The 16308-nt window shown below is 38.3% G+C and overlaps 1 protein-coding gene across 1 annotated transcript in view; it reads right to left on the minus strand.

Annotated features, from left to right (window-relative positions):
- Nucleotides 1-9638: 9638 nt before the first annotated feature.
- Nucleotides 9639-16308, minus strand: part of pard6a (par-6 family cell polarity regulator alpha) — a 41490-nt gene continuing 34820 nt past the window's right edge. Inside the window, exon 6 of the mRNA XM_042412356.1 lies at nucleotides 9639-16218. Coding sequence (XP_042268290.1) covers nucleotides 15897-16218 — 322 coding nt within the window. The 3' untranslated portion in view covers nucleotides 9639-15896. The remainder of the gene's footprint in view (nucleotides 16219-16308) is intronic.

Here is a 16308-nt window from a genome sequence, read left to right on the forward strand (position 1 = left end):
AACATAAAAAGAATGATTTGACACTGTCAGTCATGTGTTTTCAGATGAATCTTGACAACATGTAATGAAGTAAATGAATGTATTTCTGAAGTGACCTCTATATTTCATGTGATGCTGATATTTGAAGAGAAATAGAATAATGATGAGGTGGTGTACTCATGTGTTGGACTGAGCTTTCTCTCATTTTTTACTCATCTGAATTGAGTCTGTGAGGTTTTGAGTCTTACACTGAACAGATCCTAAAGCCCTTTGAGGCAAATCTGTGATTTGTTATATTTTGTTATATAAATGAAATTGACTTCACTTTGACTCCATGACACTGAGCAGCTGTTTCTAATGCTGTTTCTTTCCCCAACTACATTCACAAAAAGGAGATGGACAAATGATCATATCATATAATCCTATGTCTCTATCATCCACCTCTACATGTATCTAACTTTACTATCAAGTCTTCATCTTTGTTTTGGTATATCAACATTGTATTTATTTATTTCCGTAAGAATATATTGCTTTTATAGTATTACTTATTCTATCTTACAATATGTGTTTTTTTAGTGATCAGCAGTGGTAGAAGAAGTACTCTGTTAAAGTAAAAGTACTCATTTTTCAGAAAATGGGCTGCTGTGACTGTGACTGATGTCAGCTTCACAAAGGCTGATTCGTTTTTCAGACTTCTCTCTAAACTTTGCTTTTTTGTGAAATATTGGGAAGTTTTTACCTCCTTGAGCCTTGAACAATTATCATCCATCACATGACAAGGAGCCACAACTACACACAAGAGTTACAAGCCAAAAAGTACTTAAGTACTTGAGTACAGTGGTGATGAGATTATGAGTTAGCTGGTTCAATTATATGAAGATGTGACTAAAGACATACTTCTTTACGGTAGGAGTACTGATGTAATAAAGAGTTTGTAGATATTGTGAAGCTCTGACAGTTTCTAGAATGAAATTACTATTCTAGATTATTATCAAGACTACAAATGTACACTTTTCAAACCTGTATTTGTATACATACACATTGCCTGGCTGGATGCATGCAGCTACTGTATATGAGTAGTATTATTTGCTTGGTGTCGTTCTAGAAGATAAAAGCTACAGTTGTTTGGACGTGCACTCTGCTCATCTCCCTGGTTGTTGAGTCCTGTCACGCACAGAAGGTAAAACTCACCAGCTCCTCGTCTTCCGCTTTCTTTTTCTGCAACACAACCTCAAACCGAAGCAAACTGTTGTCATCTTTTTCCCCTCAGCTGAACATCCACTGGGGTCCTCAGTCCATGATGTATTTGAAGGGCAAACGTGAGTTGAAGCCATGAAGCAGACTCTCTGCTGTCATCTGAACGAACATACAAGTAACCTGAACTGAATTATGAGGATTACAAAGTTCTGGCATTTCATTTCAGGCCACGTCTCCTCAAACTTTGAAAGTAGACTGTCAAATACAACATCTGTAAACTAGTAAACTTAAAACTTCTCCTCAGATGCTGTCGACCAGTTCTGGTTGGAATTTGTGTTAAAAATGTTTGTCAGAATATCTACCCTGATTGACCACAAAGCTAATTTGAAGATCTGGAAGAGTTCACGCTCTGTAATGCTGTGGGAGCTGTAAATAATTTGACAACATCTGGATGTGGAGTTATGTTTTGTATGGGTCTAACTAGAGCAAATGCAGTTCTACTGGTTGCAGACAGAACTGAGCCTCAGAATCTCAGACAGTCCTTGTCTTCTTGTTTTCAGATGGCAGGAGGTTTGTGTCGGAGGATGACAACAGTGTACTGAAGCAGGATCTGCAGGGCTGGTATGCAGTGCTCAGAGGTATAGTGTGATTTAATTTCATCTCAGTCTCTCATTATCATACGTCTGTGCTTATCATATCCACTTCCCTTCACTTCACATTGAAGACAGAATGTTTGTTTTCTTAGGATTTGTTTCCTTCACTCATCAATATTCTTTCTATATTAATGAGTGTTGTGATGCTTGAGGTGACAAACGCACAGAGAATTCTCACCAACTACTGGTCTACAGAGCTTTTTGTCATTGGTGGAAGAAGCATTCAGTACCAATTCATCAATGTAAAAATACTCCATTACAAGTAAAAGTCCTGCATGAAAAATCCTACTTACAGTAGGTAATAGTATTTAAGTATTAGTTATTAGTATTGCAGTAAAAGTACATAAGTATTATGAGCTTGATGTAGTTAAAGTATTGCAGTAAAAGTAGTGGTTTGGTCCCTCTGACTGATATATTATTATATATGACATCATTAGATTATTAATAGTGAAGCATCAGTGTTAGAGCAGCATGTTACTGTTGTAGCTGCTGGAGGTGGAGCTAGTTTACACTACTTTATATACAGTTAGCTAGTTTAGTCCAGTGGTTCCCAACCTAGGGGTCGGGCCCCTCCAAAGGGTCAGCAGATAAATCTGAGGGGTGGTGAGATGATTAATGGGAGAGGAAAGAAGAAAAAACAAAGTTCTGATACACAAATCTGTTTTCAGTTTTTGGACTTTTTCTTTAATCTTTGATTTTTGGTGAAATATTGGATCATTTGAACATTTATTGAAATGAAAGCATGTGAGAAGTTTAGATAGTTTTGGTTTTACAGCACTTTTAATGTATAGCTCACTCTCAGCGCTCTCTTCAACTTTGTTCCCAGTAGTAAGATTCAGCTGTACACTACCTGCTCAGCACCAAATGGCAAACAGACACACTTAGTGATCAGCTGGTGAACATAGTGGAGCATTTAGCAGCTAAAGAGTCAGATATTTTTCTCCAGAGTTGGTGGAGACAAAAACAAAACTAAAAGAATAAATATCGGACTTCAATTCATCAGGTGGACATAAACACGACTCCAAAGGAATGCTAATGTTGTGTCTTCATATCTTTTTTATATGTTATATATCACATGTAACAACAACTTTACATGTAAGCAGGTTACTGCTTTTAAAGTGTGATGTACCAGAAAGGCGTGTGCAGGTTTGAACATCACCAGTGTGAAAGGAAAAAATTCACACACACACACATACACACACATACGGAAGACCTGAAAGGCAAGCGAGAAATTTTTTTTTTTCTCTGCACTTGTGGCCCCTTGTGACCTTGTGGCCAAAATGAGTATTACAACAACAAACACTTAAAAAAAATCCTGACCAAAAAAAAAAACTTTTTCACCTACTACTTTCACAGATGATGAAGAAAAAAAAAACCTGGCAAAACTTTTTTTTCACCTGTTTCATAGATGAAAAAATTTTTTTAATTTTTTTTTTTATGGAACTTAGAAAGATTATCCTGGTAAAACCTTTTTTTCACTTGTCCTTAACTCTTGAACACAAGAGAGAAAAGAATCAAGATCAGACTTAGAAATTGGATCTCCAGAATTTTTTTTTTCTCGCTTGCCTTTCAGGGCTTCCGTACACACACACACACACACAAACACACACACACACACACACACACACTGACAAATGACTTGAGATGCAAAAAATATCGGATCCATTTTTTACATATCTAAAAGGTGACAAAGAATGTGAAAGATAAGTTAATGTTTCAGTCACATGCCTGCCATGGCCTTTTTTAATGCCTTGGGGTGGTGGTGGACATTTTTATGTATTTATTCGATAGTCAAAAGTAAAGAGATGACAGAGCATCTCTATAATCCATGATTGGATACAGAATATGAGAAAACCCTCCTGGACAGCAAGAGAACATGATCTCAATATAGTTCTTCCAGAGGAAGTCTGACAATGCTGTCATTCATCTTCATAATGCATAAGACATGGACTTATGCAATTTAAAGTACTGCATTGTTTACACTACTGCAATGATAAACTTGCCAAAAATGGATCCTCATACTAGTTTAGCAGTTCGTCACAAGATGCCACCGAAGTCCAGCTACTCTAAAACCATAGTTTGTTTTCTCTTGTCAGTCTGAACAGGTTGTGGGAGTGTGTTTTCCAGACCTTTACACACACATCCAGGAAACAAATAGAAGCTCTTCTGAGCATTGCTGTTTTGAAGTCCCTCCCCCAAAACACAGAATCATGGCACCACAAGCAAACACCGTAGAGGAGATTGATTCTTCTCCAGCGGAAGTCAGACAAACCTCCCTCCTTCCAGCGTCAGGTGCTTTGGTGCTGTCAGTATTACCACTTGCCAAACACACAGATGAAAAAAAGAACATTGAGCATGACATGGTCACCTTTTGTGGAATTTGTGGAAGGCCTGTTCCTCTCAGGTTAATGTCTGGCTGTTATCAGAACGTCAGCTGATATTAGTGACATTAAATGATTCCCTTTTACAAGCTGTGATACAAGCTGTCCCCAAGGTCAACTGATATAACTGAAACTACTGAGTGCTGTGACTCTCAGATAAACACCATGTGACTACATCATTCTCTTCTGTTTTGTGATACATGCATCTACATGTACACCTACAGTATATACTGTATATATTTGAGATTATTACTTGCCATCTGATCCAATTGTTAGCAATAAAAAACCACTTACTTCATTTTGGTTTGATAAAATAAAGAATTTATGATATTTATTTGAATATTTATTTATCATCACAGGTATTATTATGTGTCACAAAGCATCCAGATCCATCAGACACCATTATAATACATCATATGTGTATTGTTGTGTTGTTGAGTAAGACATAATATGTGCATTTTAGTTATTATAATGCACCATAGATGTGTTACTATGAACTCACAGCATTACGTGTGTGTGTGTGTGTGTGTGCACATGTGTGTGTGCAGGCATCCAAAGGCAGCTGGAGATCAGCAAACCGAGTCGCATCGTGAGCTCAGAGAAAGTCCTGATCCACTACCAGCAGGAGAGATGAGACACACTCAGTCGTACTGTCAACATGGGAGATAAACTGAACAATTCACTGAACACATTTCCAGAATAACACAGAGTCAGAGTCCAGCTTCTACTGAACGAGCAGGACGATGAGACATAAGTGGTGCTAAAACCCAACCAGACTATCAGCAGCTCAGCAGCTGTAACAGTAATCGGATCTGTAAATATTTCACTTCATTTTGCTGAGTTTCCTCAGTGAATTGTTCTGTTGATCTCTTTGTATTTTTTTCCATGCATGAATAAAATATCTGTGCTGTTCTTTGTACATATTTCAACTGGCTGTATATAAAGTAACAGATAAGACAGAATTGAATGAAGGAACTGCTCTGAATAAATGATGGAAAATGGTCTTTACATCTTTTTTTGTCTCAATCTATCTGGCTGCTCATGTCGACCACTAGAGGGCAGCAGTAGACTGTAGAGGACTGGGTTGCTGTGTTGTATGGAGAAAGAAGAAGAAGAAGAAATACTTCTGTTTTCCTCTGCAGGTGTTTTCACTAGGATGGAAGACATTTGTGACGAAAACACTGATGTGAAACATCATGATCAGAAATATTAAACACCAGCATCTGTGTTATTATTTACCTTTCTTTCTTCACTGAATACCACCATATGTGACTGCTCACTTAACATATTTAAAGTCCCCCTCCACTCAAACATGTTTTTCTTCTAGTTCCTCCAGTTGGATGTTGTTCTCCTCTCTGTGCAGAATGATGTTTGTGCAGAGTCTGTTTTCACATTCATCTGTTGAAGGAGGAAAGTTTCTGTGTTCACCTTCAATCTGAGTTTAAAGGGGTCAGAATACTCAGTCAGAACTGCTTGTCAGATGGTTGAATAGCTTCAGAAACCCTGTCCACCTCACTTTTCTGACATTAGATTAGGGAGTTCTGTGTATGGCCATTTCTGTAACTTTCTGAGATTGATCATCTTAGTTTAAATGGTCATAAACCAAAGTGTAGGACAAATTAAAATTTTGACCTGATGGTGGCACTGGAGTAATAGTCAGAGGATCACCAAAGTTCTTAACAGCCTGTCCTCTCAAGAAAAACAACAGTATAGGTTGTAAATTCAGTAGCAAAAAACGACCTATAGTTATGTTTGAGTGACAAACGCCATCTAGTGGCCGTAGTAATTATGACCCAGAGGAGTGAGGCAGTTGATGTCTATTATACGTGACAAATGTCCATACTTGGAGGTGGCAGGTTGGATATGTGGCTAGATAGATAGATGGTAGCAAAAAGTAGAATTAGCTGCAGGAGACCGCTGTTTGCTTCCTGTTTCCAACTACAAGTTGGGACAGTTTTTAAAAAACCATAACTACAATTCTCATGATGCTTACTGTTGCCATGACGATGATGGTTGCCTTAAGTTTCCCTAAACCTAATCAGACCTTAACTACAGTGTTGTCACACCGTAAAACGTGATTTTTTTAACGGTTTTGGAAAGAACCAGTAGAAGCGGTATATTAGAAAACGCTCCTATGGGTCGTTCTGGAGTGCATGATACAATCAACCTGTTTGGTCATTTAATTATAAGGATGTGTCCATCCAATAATTGTTGATATATTTCAGTCTGGACCAAAGTGTTGGACTGTCAGACATTGCCATCCATAGAGCCATGTGCTAACATGGCTAAAAATAAAACATGCTAATTGTATGTCCAGCGGTTACAGACCACATTACTGAATGAATGAAAGTAAGGCTGCAACTAACAATTATTGTCATTATTGCTGAATCTGTCGATTATTTTCTCGATTAATCGATTAGTTGTTTAGACCAGAAAATGTCAAAAAGATGTGAAACATGTTGATCACTGTTTCCCAAAACCCAACATGAAGTTCTAAAATGTCTTGTTTTGTCCTCAGTTTACTTTCATAGAGGACTAAAGAAAAACAGAAAATATTTGCATTTGAGAAACTGGAATCAGAGATTTTGGATTATTTTTCTTTTTAAAAAAAAAGACTCAAAATGATCAACCAATTATCCAAATAGTTCATTTTCAATGAACATATTAATCGTTGCAGCTCTAAATGAAAGCACATTAGCACAGTTGCGGCTGATATTAAAGACAGAGAACCTCCATCTGAACACTGTGACCACTCTGTTCCTCTCTCTGTCCTCTTCACAACCTCCACCACTCAAAGCCACACTTCCTCCAGCCATATAAACAGCCTCAGTTAAACAAACAGCAGCAGTGCTTGGTTTAGCTAATCCTGTAATGGATATAACCTCTGTTTAGACTGATCACATTTCTGGCCGACCCAACCCAGGAAGGTTTCATCGCGCCGCTCCTGGATTGAGTTTAGACATTTCTTCCTTTTTTTCTTTAGCAGGGAGGCTGGGAGAGACCAAGGTGTGAATTTAACCCCACAATGACCTTACGCAGGTATGAGATTGACTGTAGAGCCTGAGAAATCAACAGTGGACTTGCTGAGAGAAGTACGACTGCTGCTTGTACTGCTCTCTGCTGGCTGAAACATCCAGTATTCACCCCTGGTGCACTTCTGATCACACCTCTGCACTATGTTCTGTGCTCTGTCACTTATTTGTGACATGCATTGATTCGAAAATACAGATAAGCAAGCAAGAAAGAAAGGATGGAAACAAAAAAGAAAGAAAAAGAAAGAAAGAAAGAAAAGTATTATCATTAAAAGAATGGAAAGGAAGGAAGTACACAAAATATGGAAGGACAGTCAATCAGAAACAGTGATGGTGGGAAGGGAGGAAAGAACTGAAAGAATGAAGTAAAGATAAAAAAAGAAGGGAAAGAAAGATAAAATCAGAGGGAGAGAAGAAAGAAAAGAGGAAATGTTATAAATAATCATACAGATCAGTTGAAGAAAGGGAAGACAGATGTGAGAAGTGAAAGAAAGGAGGAAAGTACGGAAAAAAATAAGGCAAGAAGGGAAGAAAGAAGGAAGATATGGAATGTTAGACAAAGAAAAAAGAGAGGGAAGTATGGTAGGGAAAACAGAAGATGAAACATGAACACAAAACAAATCTGTATGCCTTTTAATAATACTTTATTACCATAATATTATAATTTGATAATCATCATATTTTATCTCCAAATGACATTCACAGTTTAGTTACATCCAGGCCTATAGACTCCTATAGAAAGCAGCTGTGTGTTCAGTGCAGGTTACACACATCTGCACAGCTTTTATTATCAGGCAGCAACCAAAGTCCTGCTGTCCACCAACATCTTCATCTGACACAACCTGCTGTACCCAGGCCAAACATGACATCCAATGAAACATAAGTATCCTTATTTCAAAAAGGCACTTCCTTTGTTTTCTAAAAACTTGTACAGTCAGGGGAGGACATCCTTGTTTCTTTTTTTTTTTTTTTTTTGCATGACCATCCAAAATGCCTGCAAGCAGTCCTGCTGTCATGACGTAAACAGGCTACATATAGAGAGAGTTAAAACAATGAGGCGTTTGGCAACATGACCACCATGAGCACCGATTGGCTGTTAAGTCACACTTCAGCAAGTAGAGCAATATCCTATTTGACAGCACTAAATAACAAATCTTCCACCTGTGCCATTTTGTTCCAAGCAGGACTGTAGTGGAGGGAGAAGCTTTTTTTTAAAGATTTGTTTAACATGTACTTCATCACAGTAACTAGTATCAAACTGACCCAGGTTACTTTAAAGGAACAGTCTGATGTTTTGAGATATATACTGATATTGTTGTGCTCTTATCCACACACCAAAAGATGGATATCATCTGTGTCTGGAGAGAGAGACAGACAGAGATAGAGATAGATCAAGGACGTTGTTAGCCTAGCTTAGTGAAAAGACTGGAAATAAGAAGAAATACACCTTCCAACAACTCTGAAGCTGAATTAGGCTGTATGCAACGTAACCAGTTAGCTTGGAAGCTAGCATTTTTGTACTATAAATCTTTTTTTTGTACTGTAAACAATACTAAGCAAAGCTTAGTATGGTTTAATAAAAGCTTAAACCTAATAATCAGACAAATTGAGTTGCATGGAGACTGTCAAAATTACTGCACATTTAGGGGTTTTAGTACAAATATGCTCATTATGTGCGTAGCATCACTGGGGTGCAGTCATTGGTCAAGAAGTAGCTCCAATGCTAACTGCTCCTCAACTAACAATGTGCTGTTTTACAATTCTACTTTATTCCAGCTTTGGCGTTGCTGAGAGGTGTACATTGTTTCTGTTTTGACAAAGCTAGGTTAGCAGTTACCCCATGCTTCCTGTCTTTGTGCTAAACTAGGCTAACCACATCTGTGTTGCATATCAATTTTCTCATCTCACTCTGAGTAAGAATACTGGATTATTCCTTAAATGCTGACTTCACTGAAGGTCAGATTAACATGCTAAGGGGACCCAGGGGCCATGGGCTCCTGTTGATAATCCAGCAATTGTTTGCCTTAAAGTGGCAATCTCGAAGATCTCTGTTTCGTTCACTTTGGTGGCACCATATGACAATAAGTGGTAATTGCAGGTGTGTTCTTTTGTGCGGATAATATTAATCAATTACTCTTATTGGCTTTTTACTCGCAAAGCTTTTATTGCACTTACAATAACATAAGTGTAGCTGTCACCAACTCGGATACTTCACCTGGTTCACTGTCCTCTGCTCTGCTGTGTGTGCAGCACACACACACAAGGAGCTCTTGCTGAAACACAAGAGAGCAGTGGAGAGGAGAGGATATAGAATGACCATAAATGACAGCAAAACACTGCAGAGACAGTTTTTTTATGTTATTTACCTAATTTATGCGCACTTGTTTCATTTCAGCTCAGTGTGAGACTCTGTGTTTTTGCTGTCATTTATGACCGTGTTACTTTGTCTCCTCTCCTCTGCTCTGAGGAGCAGCGAGGGGCAGGACTCAGCCTTCTCTGTGTGTGATGCACACACAGTACAACATAGGAGAGACACTTACTGTATGTGCAATAAAACTTCACCAGTAAAAAGAGTAAGCTTTTACAAAGATAAGCCGCTTCACACACAAACGAATGAAGTGCGAGTCTGTTGCGTCAGCTGATTTGAATGCATTGTGGGAAAGTCACCGCTGACACCCAGTTCCTAATAATCATACTCTTTGATAATACTGCAAATGCAAGGGCTGTCATCAGTGGGCCATAGGCCCAATCACCATTGTGTTACCTTATTCAGCGAAAGATAGGGACTTAACAGACATTTATTTAAATGAAAATCTTTGGACATCTTTGAGATTGCCACTTTAATATGACCATTACAATAGATTGGTGTTTGCCTTATTATATTTAAACCCCTATTTATGTTGGTAGGGACACACAAAGATAATTATATAAAAGCAAGGATAAATGTTGTTTATAAGCCATGATTAGCACCTAACATGATACTTTAATTGACTGCGTTGACATGCACACCAATGTCCAATGTTCATTTTTAGTGAGTATTTCAGTATTTCCACAGCATCTATTGACATGCATACATTACAAATTAAAGCAGAATTGATGTTTTACCTAAATCTGGAAATGGAAATTTCTGAAAAAGACCTCCTTCATTTATCATTAATGTTCTGAACATAAACCAAACACTGTGTGCATGTGAACACATTCAGCAATCTTGCACACACAAACTGCTTGTATCAGCTCCCCTGTCTCATATACAATTTCAAAGTACAAGAATAAGAAAAATACTCTCCATATTTTACACATATAAAATGTTCTCTTACATAAAAACTTCTCCCAGGTAATGAAAATCTCCCTTGTTTCATAATCTTACATTTATATTTTCACATGAAGATATATTAAAAAGAAAAGTGTATGTTTTGGGTGTGTGTGTGTGTGCATAAAGCAGTTGTTGACATCAAAACGTTGACAACATATAATCAGGTCAGGAGCACATCTTCATCTTTTCTGGCTGCCGAACAGCAACAGTGGACTTAATTAAATGTATTTAGCTGTTTGCCAGTAGCATTTTGATAGACAGCATTAAACTGTCCTATCCCTAACCTCTGTAACGTCCCCAAACATCCGGGACACAGCGGCTCAAATTAACCGTAAAGTTACACCTTACACCTCAAAGGCCAGTTTTTCTCATTACCAAACATTTTAATGAAGCCTTTTGGAAAAAGGATGAGAGAGAAGAAAAGTCTGAGGGCATTTACCATTAGGAACAAGTACTGTCTATATTATATACAGTGATCTTTTAAAGTCTCTATAGTTGGATGTCCTTCAGTGAGAATGGTGTGATCTCCACAGTAAATGCTGTTAATATTTCCCCACAACATTTAAACAACTGCAGAATGCAAAGTCTTAACATTTGTGACTTTGACCTAATTACATTTTAATAATATACTGTAGTAGCTAATATTCAGACTCCATACTAACTATGTAATGTAAATACGTAACTAATACTTGTGAAATAAACCAATAAAAGGGAACCATACTGTAGAAATGTCCATTTTTAACTTTTTAATTATATGTAGGCTATTTTTCCACTAAGAGTTTATGTTAGCTAGTCCATAGTAAGTAATTTCTGCCTCAGTGGCTGCTCTGCCTTCTAGGAAAGCTCAAGCTGTAACACAAATTAGTTATTTGTCTTTTCTCCTATGAGGACTGTTCATCACAGATTTTACTTAATCCAATGAGTAAGTCTGTCAGCCTAACATCATGTTCATGTTCAGCTCATTTCTGTTTGAAAGGAGACAATCTTTGTTTTGCTTTAATCAATCACTATTCACTGATTTATCGTCATTTTCATTCCACGCAGATGCTGTGGTAGCAGTTTTTCAAAATGATCAAAGAAATAAGTTGATTTATGAGTTATTATTTTTTGACCTACAACAACCTGTACAACATCTCATCATTTTTGCAGCCATCTTTTTGTCTGTACTCCTCATGGCTGTAGCTAGACAGTAAGCCGATTTCACTCTTAATCTTACCTACAAAGATCTGATTAATTGATTGTTTCTCAAACTAGAGGAAACAACCATCAGTGAGCACGACACCAGACCTATTTGAATCACTGGTGAATTAGTATGCACTTAAAAGTTAAAATGCTACTTTAAAATGATAACTATTTACTTTATTTTAATAAAGTCACACTTCTTTCAGTGTATTAAATGGCTTCTATGTCTTCACTCAAGGTCAAGCTAACATAAACAGGATTTTCCTCAACCTTCCCCAGGGCTGTTATGAGCAGAATTAGACCAACATGGCACTGAACACTGGCAGACTTTGGAGCTCTGTATAACATTTCTATTAGGGTATTATGACTGGTTATGTTGTCTGATACATGAATGAAAAATGTACTAATATGCTGTAACAAATAACTGTGGTTGAGCACAATTATGTGGTTATGACCATTATAACCATTTGTACAACCTCTATTGTACATTGTATAATATTATGACTTTAAATGAAGAAGCATGGTTCCCATCTCAGTATCTCTGTGAATGCATGTATTGTAAGCTAATATTTTGTCAACAGTACTGACACTATGATTATGCTTGACAGTCAGGCCAAGATTTTGAGAAAGAATACTGGATTGTTTGATTGTTGTTAATTATTTTGATGTGATTGAAAGCTGAATGTGAGACAGAGGACAGTAAAGAAAGAGTGCAGTGTGTGACTGAGCCAGCCAACATTTATGACTGTAAGGCAATATCCCCAGTGCTCCAACAACAAAGACATGGCCTCACACACACTCTCACGCACAGGTTTATGTGACCCAGATAAGAGTAAAAGAGCACTCTGTGTCCCATACTGCACTGCTCTCAGACTGTTTGACATGACAGGAATTTCCTTATTTTGACCCCCACTCCCCACTGGTTCAGTGTGTTTGTGTACATGTCAGGTGTGTAGCCAGTAATGGGCCTGGGTGACACTGGTCCACCCACATTACTCACTGGCCCACCCAGCCAACTTTGATCAAAATATGTTTTGTAACAATAAATATAAAACATATATATATGGAAATAAATAAATATTAACTGGATTTATTGTTGACTTGACTTGTGTGTTGAATTTGTCCTCTGATTAAACTGTTGAGATAAGTCGTAGGAAGTCTCTGGAATGTAATTGGTTGCTCTGGTTCTGACACGCTGACCTTCCTGAGCTGCCTTCAGCCAGCTAGCTGGCTTTTAAGGCGATGTAATGTTAATGCTACAACAATAGCTAAACAAAGTTCTAATGTGTTATTTGAAAAAAGTTGAGGAAGAAGAAGCGCCACCACCTCCATCGACTGAGTCCACCAGACTCATCAGCCCACAGCGAGGTCAGCCTGGACACTCTCTCCCTGGCGGTACGGCACTTTCTCCCGGTCAGCCTGATGCGGGTTCACCCATAGCCACGGGAAGTAGGGGTGCTGGGGGAACTGCAGCCCCCAGGTGGCTGGCGGTCTATAGGCCCATTTGTGTTGCTGTAATACTTTTTTTCTGTCGTGTGTGAGCTGGTCCAGCAAAAACAGACCCTGGGTGTAAGGCTGGAGATACAGTTACTTTTTAACCACGCATTAGTGTCGACGACCAGCTGTGTCGTAAGGTTATTGTTCACATACTTGCCTATGTATGTTGCATGTTCCTGGAAGATTCCACTAGAGGGCACACCAGAGAACTAAGGATATAAATAGAACTTCTGGATTTACATGATGTAAAATCCGCCAAAAAACGCAAAGAAGAAGAGGGAGAAGCGTGATGTAAAAAATAAACATGGCTACACTTGGAGAACTTGGTCTCTTAACTTGTCTTCAAAACTTTCCGCCATTGTTGTCACTGTTGACGTGCCTACTTGGTTTTTCATGAGCTGACCAGTACTGAGGCAACAATGGCTGTAGGCAATAATGAATGCACAAGGGAAATGTTACATGTGCAACTGCTGTCTTAGTTAACACCTTTGCTATTTGGGTTTACGTTGAGTTGCCACTTTGCCGCTTTTTGTCTTTACTGCTGTGTACAGCCTTTACAGACTGGATGTTGGATAGGCAGTGTTTCGCTGTTATTGCCTTTGTGATGCAGAATGTTGCAAAGTAAACTGGTTGCTCATTTTTCAGTTTGTCTATGTTTGTTCTTTTTTCCTCTTCTTTTAATAAGTCAGTTTTTCTGAAAAAAGATGGCCCACCCACTTTTGTATTGGCCCGCCCAAAACAGAAACTTCTGCTTAGTCCACTGTTACATGTGCATGTGAATAGTTTGCTTAGCTGAGAAGCGCAGGGGAGCTGATGACTCTGATTCTCAGACTCTTAAATTTTGTGAGAAAATCTTCAAAGATAATCACTGTGTATCTGCATCGCCCATTTAACACACCTTTCCATCTGCTTCTCATCCTTTTTTCCTGAGTAACTGTTGCTGAAATTATTTAAAAATTATAATATTGATATATGTGATTCACAGCAATCGTGTTTCCATATTTACAATGCCAGATTGTAAAAAGGTAGGTCTTGGTCTAACAATATAGTAGAGCTGGTCATCTTTTTTTCAGTAATGTGTACTATGGAACCAAATGTCCCAGTCATGTTATTTATACACATTTCAGAAAATCCCTATATAGATTTTAAGCCTCTTATCAAACCAATGAGATGAATCATGATAACTGTATGACAACTGATTAGGAGAGAAAAATCTAAATAATTACAAAAAATAATAATTAAGTATTGCAAATATCACTGAATCCCTTTCTTGTCACTTTGAACTGTTTCTGAACACTTTTCTCTGTTCTGCTGTGTATATATTTTGGTGTTATGTGATTTATCCTTCCTTTAGGGCCTTATTTTCATGTTGCAAGTGCAACGGTCAGTGCAAAGCAGTAGTTCTTGAGCACACAGACCATGTATGTGCAAAGATGAGGAGGATTATAGATCAGAGGGTGTGGTGATTGATAAATACACTCTCAGCCAATCGCAACACTGGTCTCTTGGCTCTGAAACAGCTGAGTCAGTGAAGAATGACAACTGAGAAGTGAGATGTGCACTGGAACTGCAATCTGTGGACAACAGATACTGTAAGAATCACCCAAATTCATTTATAGATCAATGCAGACTGATTTACTGTATGACTGTTTGAATGTCAATTTAAACACATCTACTGGTTGAAGAGTGTTTGATTAAAATAGTTTATTTACATTTTAAGCATTATTCCACTATTGCTGCATGTTTCCAGCAAGGTTTTAGTTTGTTCTTGATGATAAAACCAACAAGAACGACTTTGGCCCAGAAACAGATGTAAGTTTGAGATGTCTATTTTGGTCTAGCACAACATCTAAGACCCAGTTTTCACCAAAATACCAAAAAACTGGCTTTGCACTGCCTCATCTGATTTAACCTCCCACCTTATTGTTTCTATCTGTGCACCACACAGACAGGAATCTATCAGCCTGTCAGAGCGCTGCTTGCGCTGCTTGTTGCACCGCCACAGACATGTTTTTACGGTATTTGTTCTATTAATCTGTTGTAGTATCCAACAAGTCAACTTTCCTGAAGTTGGTAATAATGTCTTTGACTGGTCTAACTTCATCTAGGTTTTGTAGGTTTCACAAGCAATTTGTGAATCAAAGATGATTTCTTACATACATTGACATCAAACTGACTTATGGCTTTTACAGAAGCATTTACATTATTACTCAATCAATTTGCTCTCAGTAAGTCGACACTGATCAGTTAATACATTATGGCATTTAAATAATTCCCCTCCTTTGACAGTAAATGATATTTTTGCTTCTAGAACCTTACAATTCAGCTCTATACATTACCTCAACCATATTTTGCAGATGTAAAAAGTTAGCGTTGCCCATAGATGATGGAAGCCCATGATCCACCCTGGCTAGCATGGGACATGAAGCTGTATCTCTGCAGTCCTGTAAGTGTCATAACGTGTCAAGGAAGTCAAAAACTCCAGGTTCATCCTTAACCAAAAGACAAGTTAAAAGATAAAGGTGCTTTTGAGTCTGCTATCTGGTTTCCGGGAGCACAGTCGTCTGTAGTTGTCATGGTTACAGCACTCTGTGGTTGGTTACCATGGTTCTAACATTCCATAGTCCTCACTGTTACAGTGTTGCTTTCAGTGTTGTCATGGTTACAGTGTTATTATGTTGCCGTCCTCTCTCATACTCTCTTGACTGCTACTGGCTGTGTGGGCGGGGTTTCCGTTGTGATTGGACATCATCATGGAGCTGTCACTCAGGGGTGCTCCAAAGCTATTGGGCAACGAGACGCTCTGTGTGAGGGGCCTAACCACAGTGGAGTTGTGCAGCCTGTTGCTAGGTGAGTCTCTGTTGAGGTTAGTGTTGTTGCTGTTGGCTACCCGGTGAGATTCGTAGGGCGTCAGGCAGTCGTTCTCTAGAATGAGGTCGCCATCATCATCTTCATCATCACTGTCACCCTCAGCAATGCTGTTGCTGTGGTAACAACAGATGAAATGGAAAATTATGAAGATAGAAACATTCAATCAGGAAATTACAGTCTGATGCAGATGTGTAACAAATGTG

Source organism: Thunnus maccoyii, chromosome 5 (genome assembly GCF_910596095.1).
Source record: "Thunnus maccoyii chromosome 5, fThuMac1.1, whole genome shotgun sequence".
Taxonomy (NCBI): domain Eukaryota; kingdom Metazoa; phylum Chordata; class Actinopteri; order Scombriformes; family Scombridae; genus Thunnus; species Thunnus maccoyii.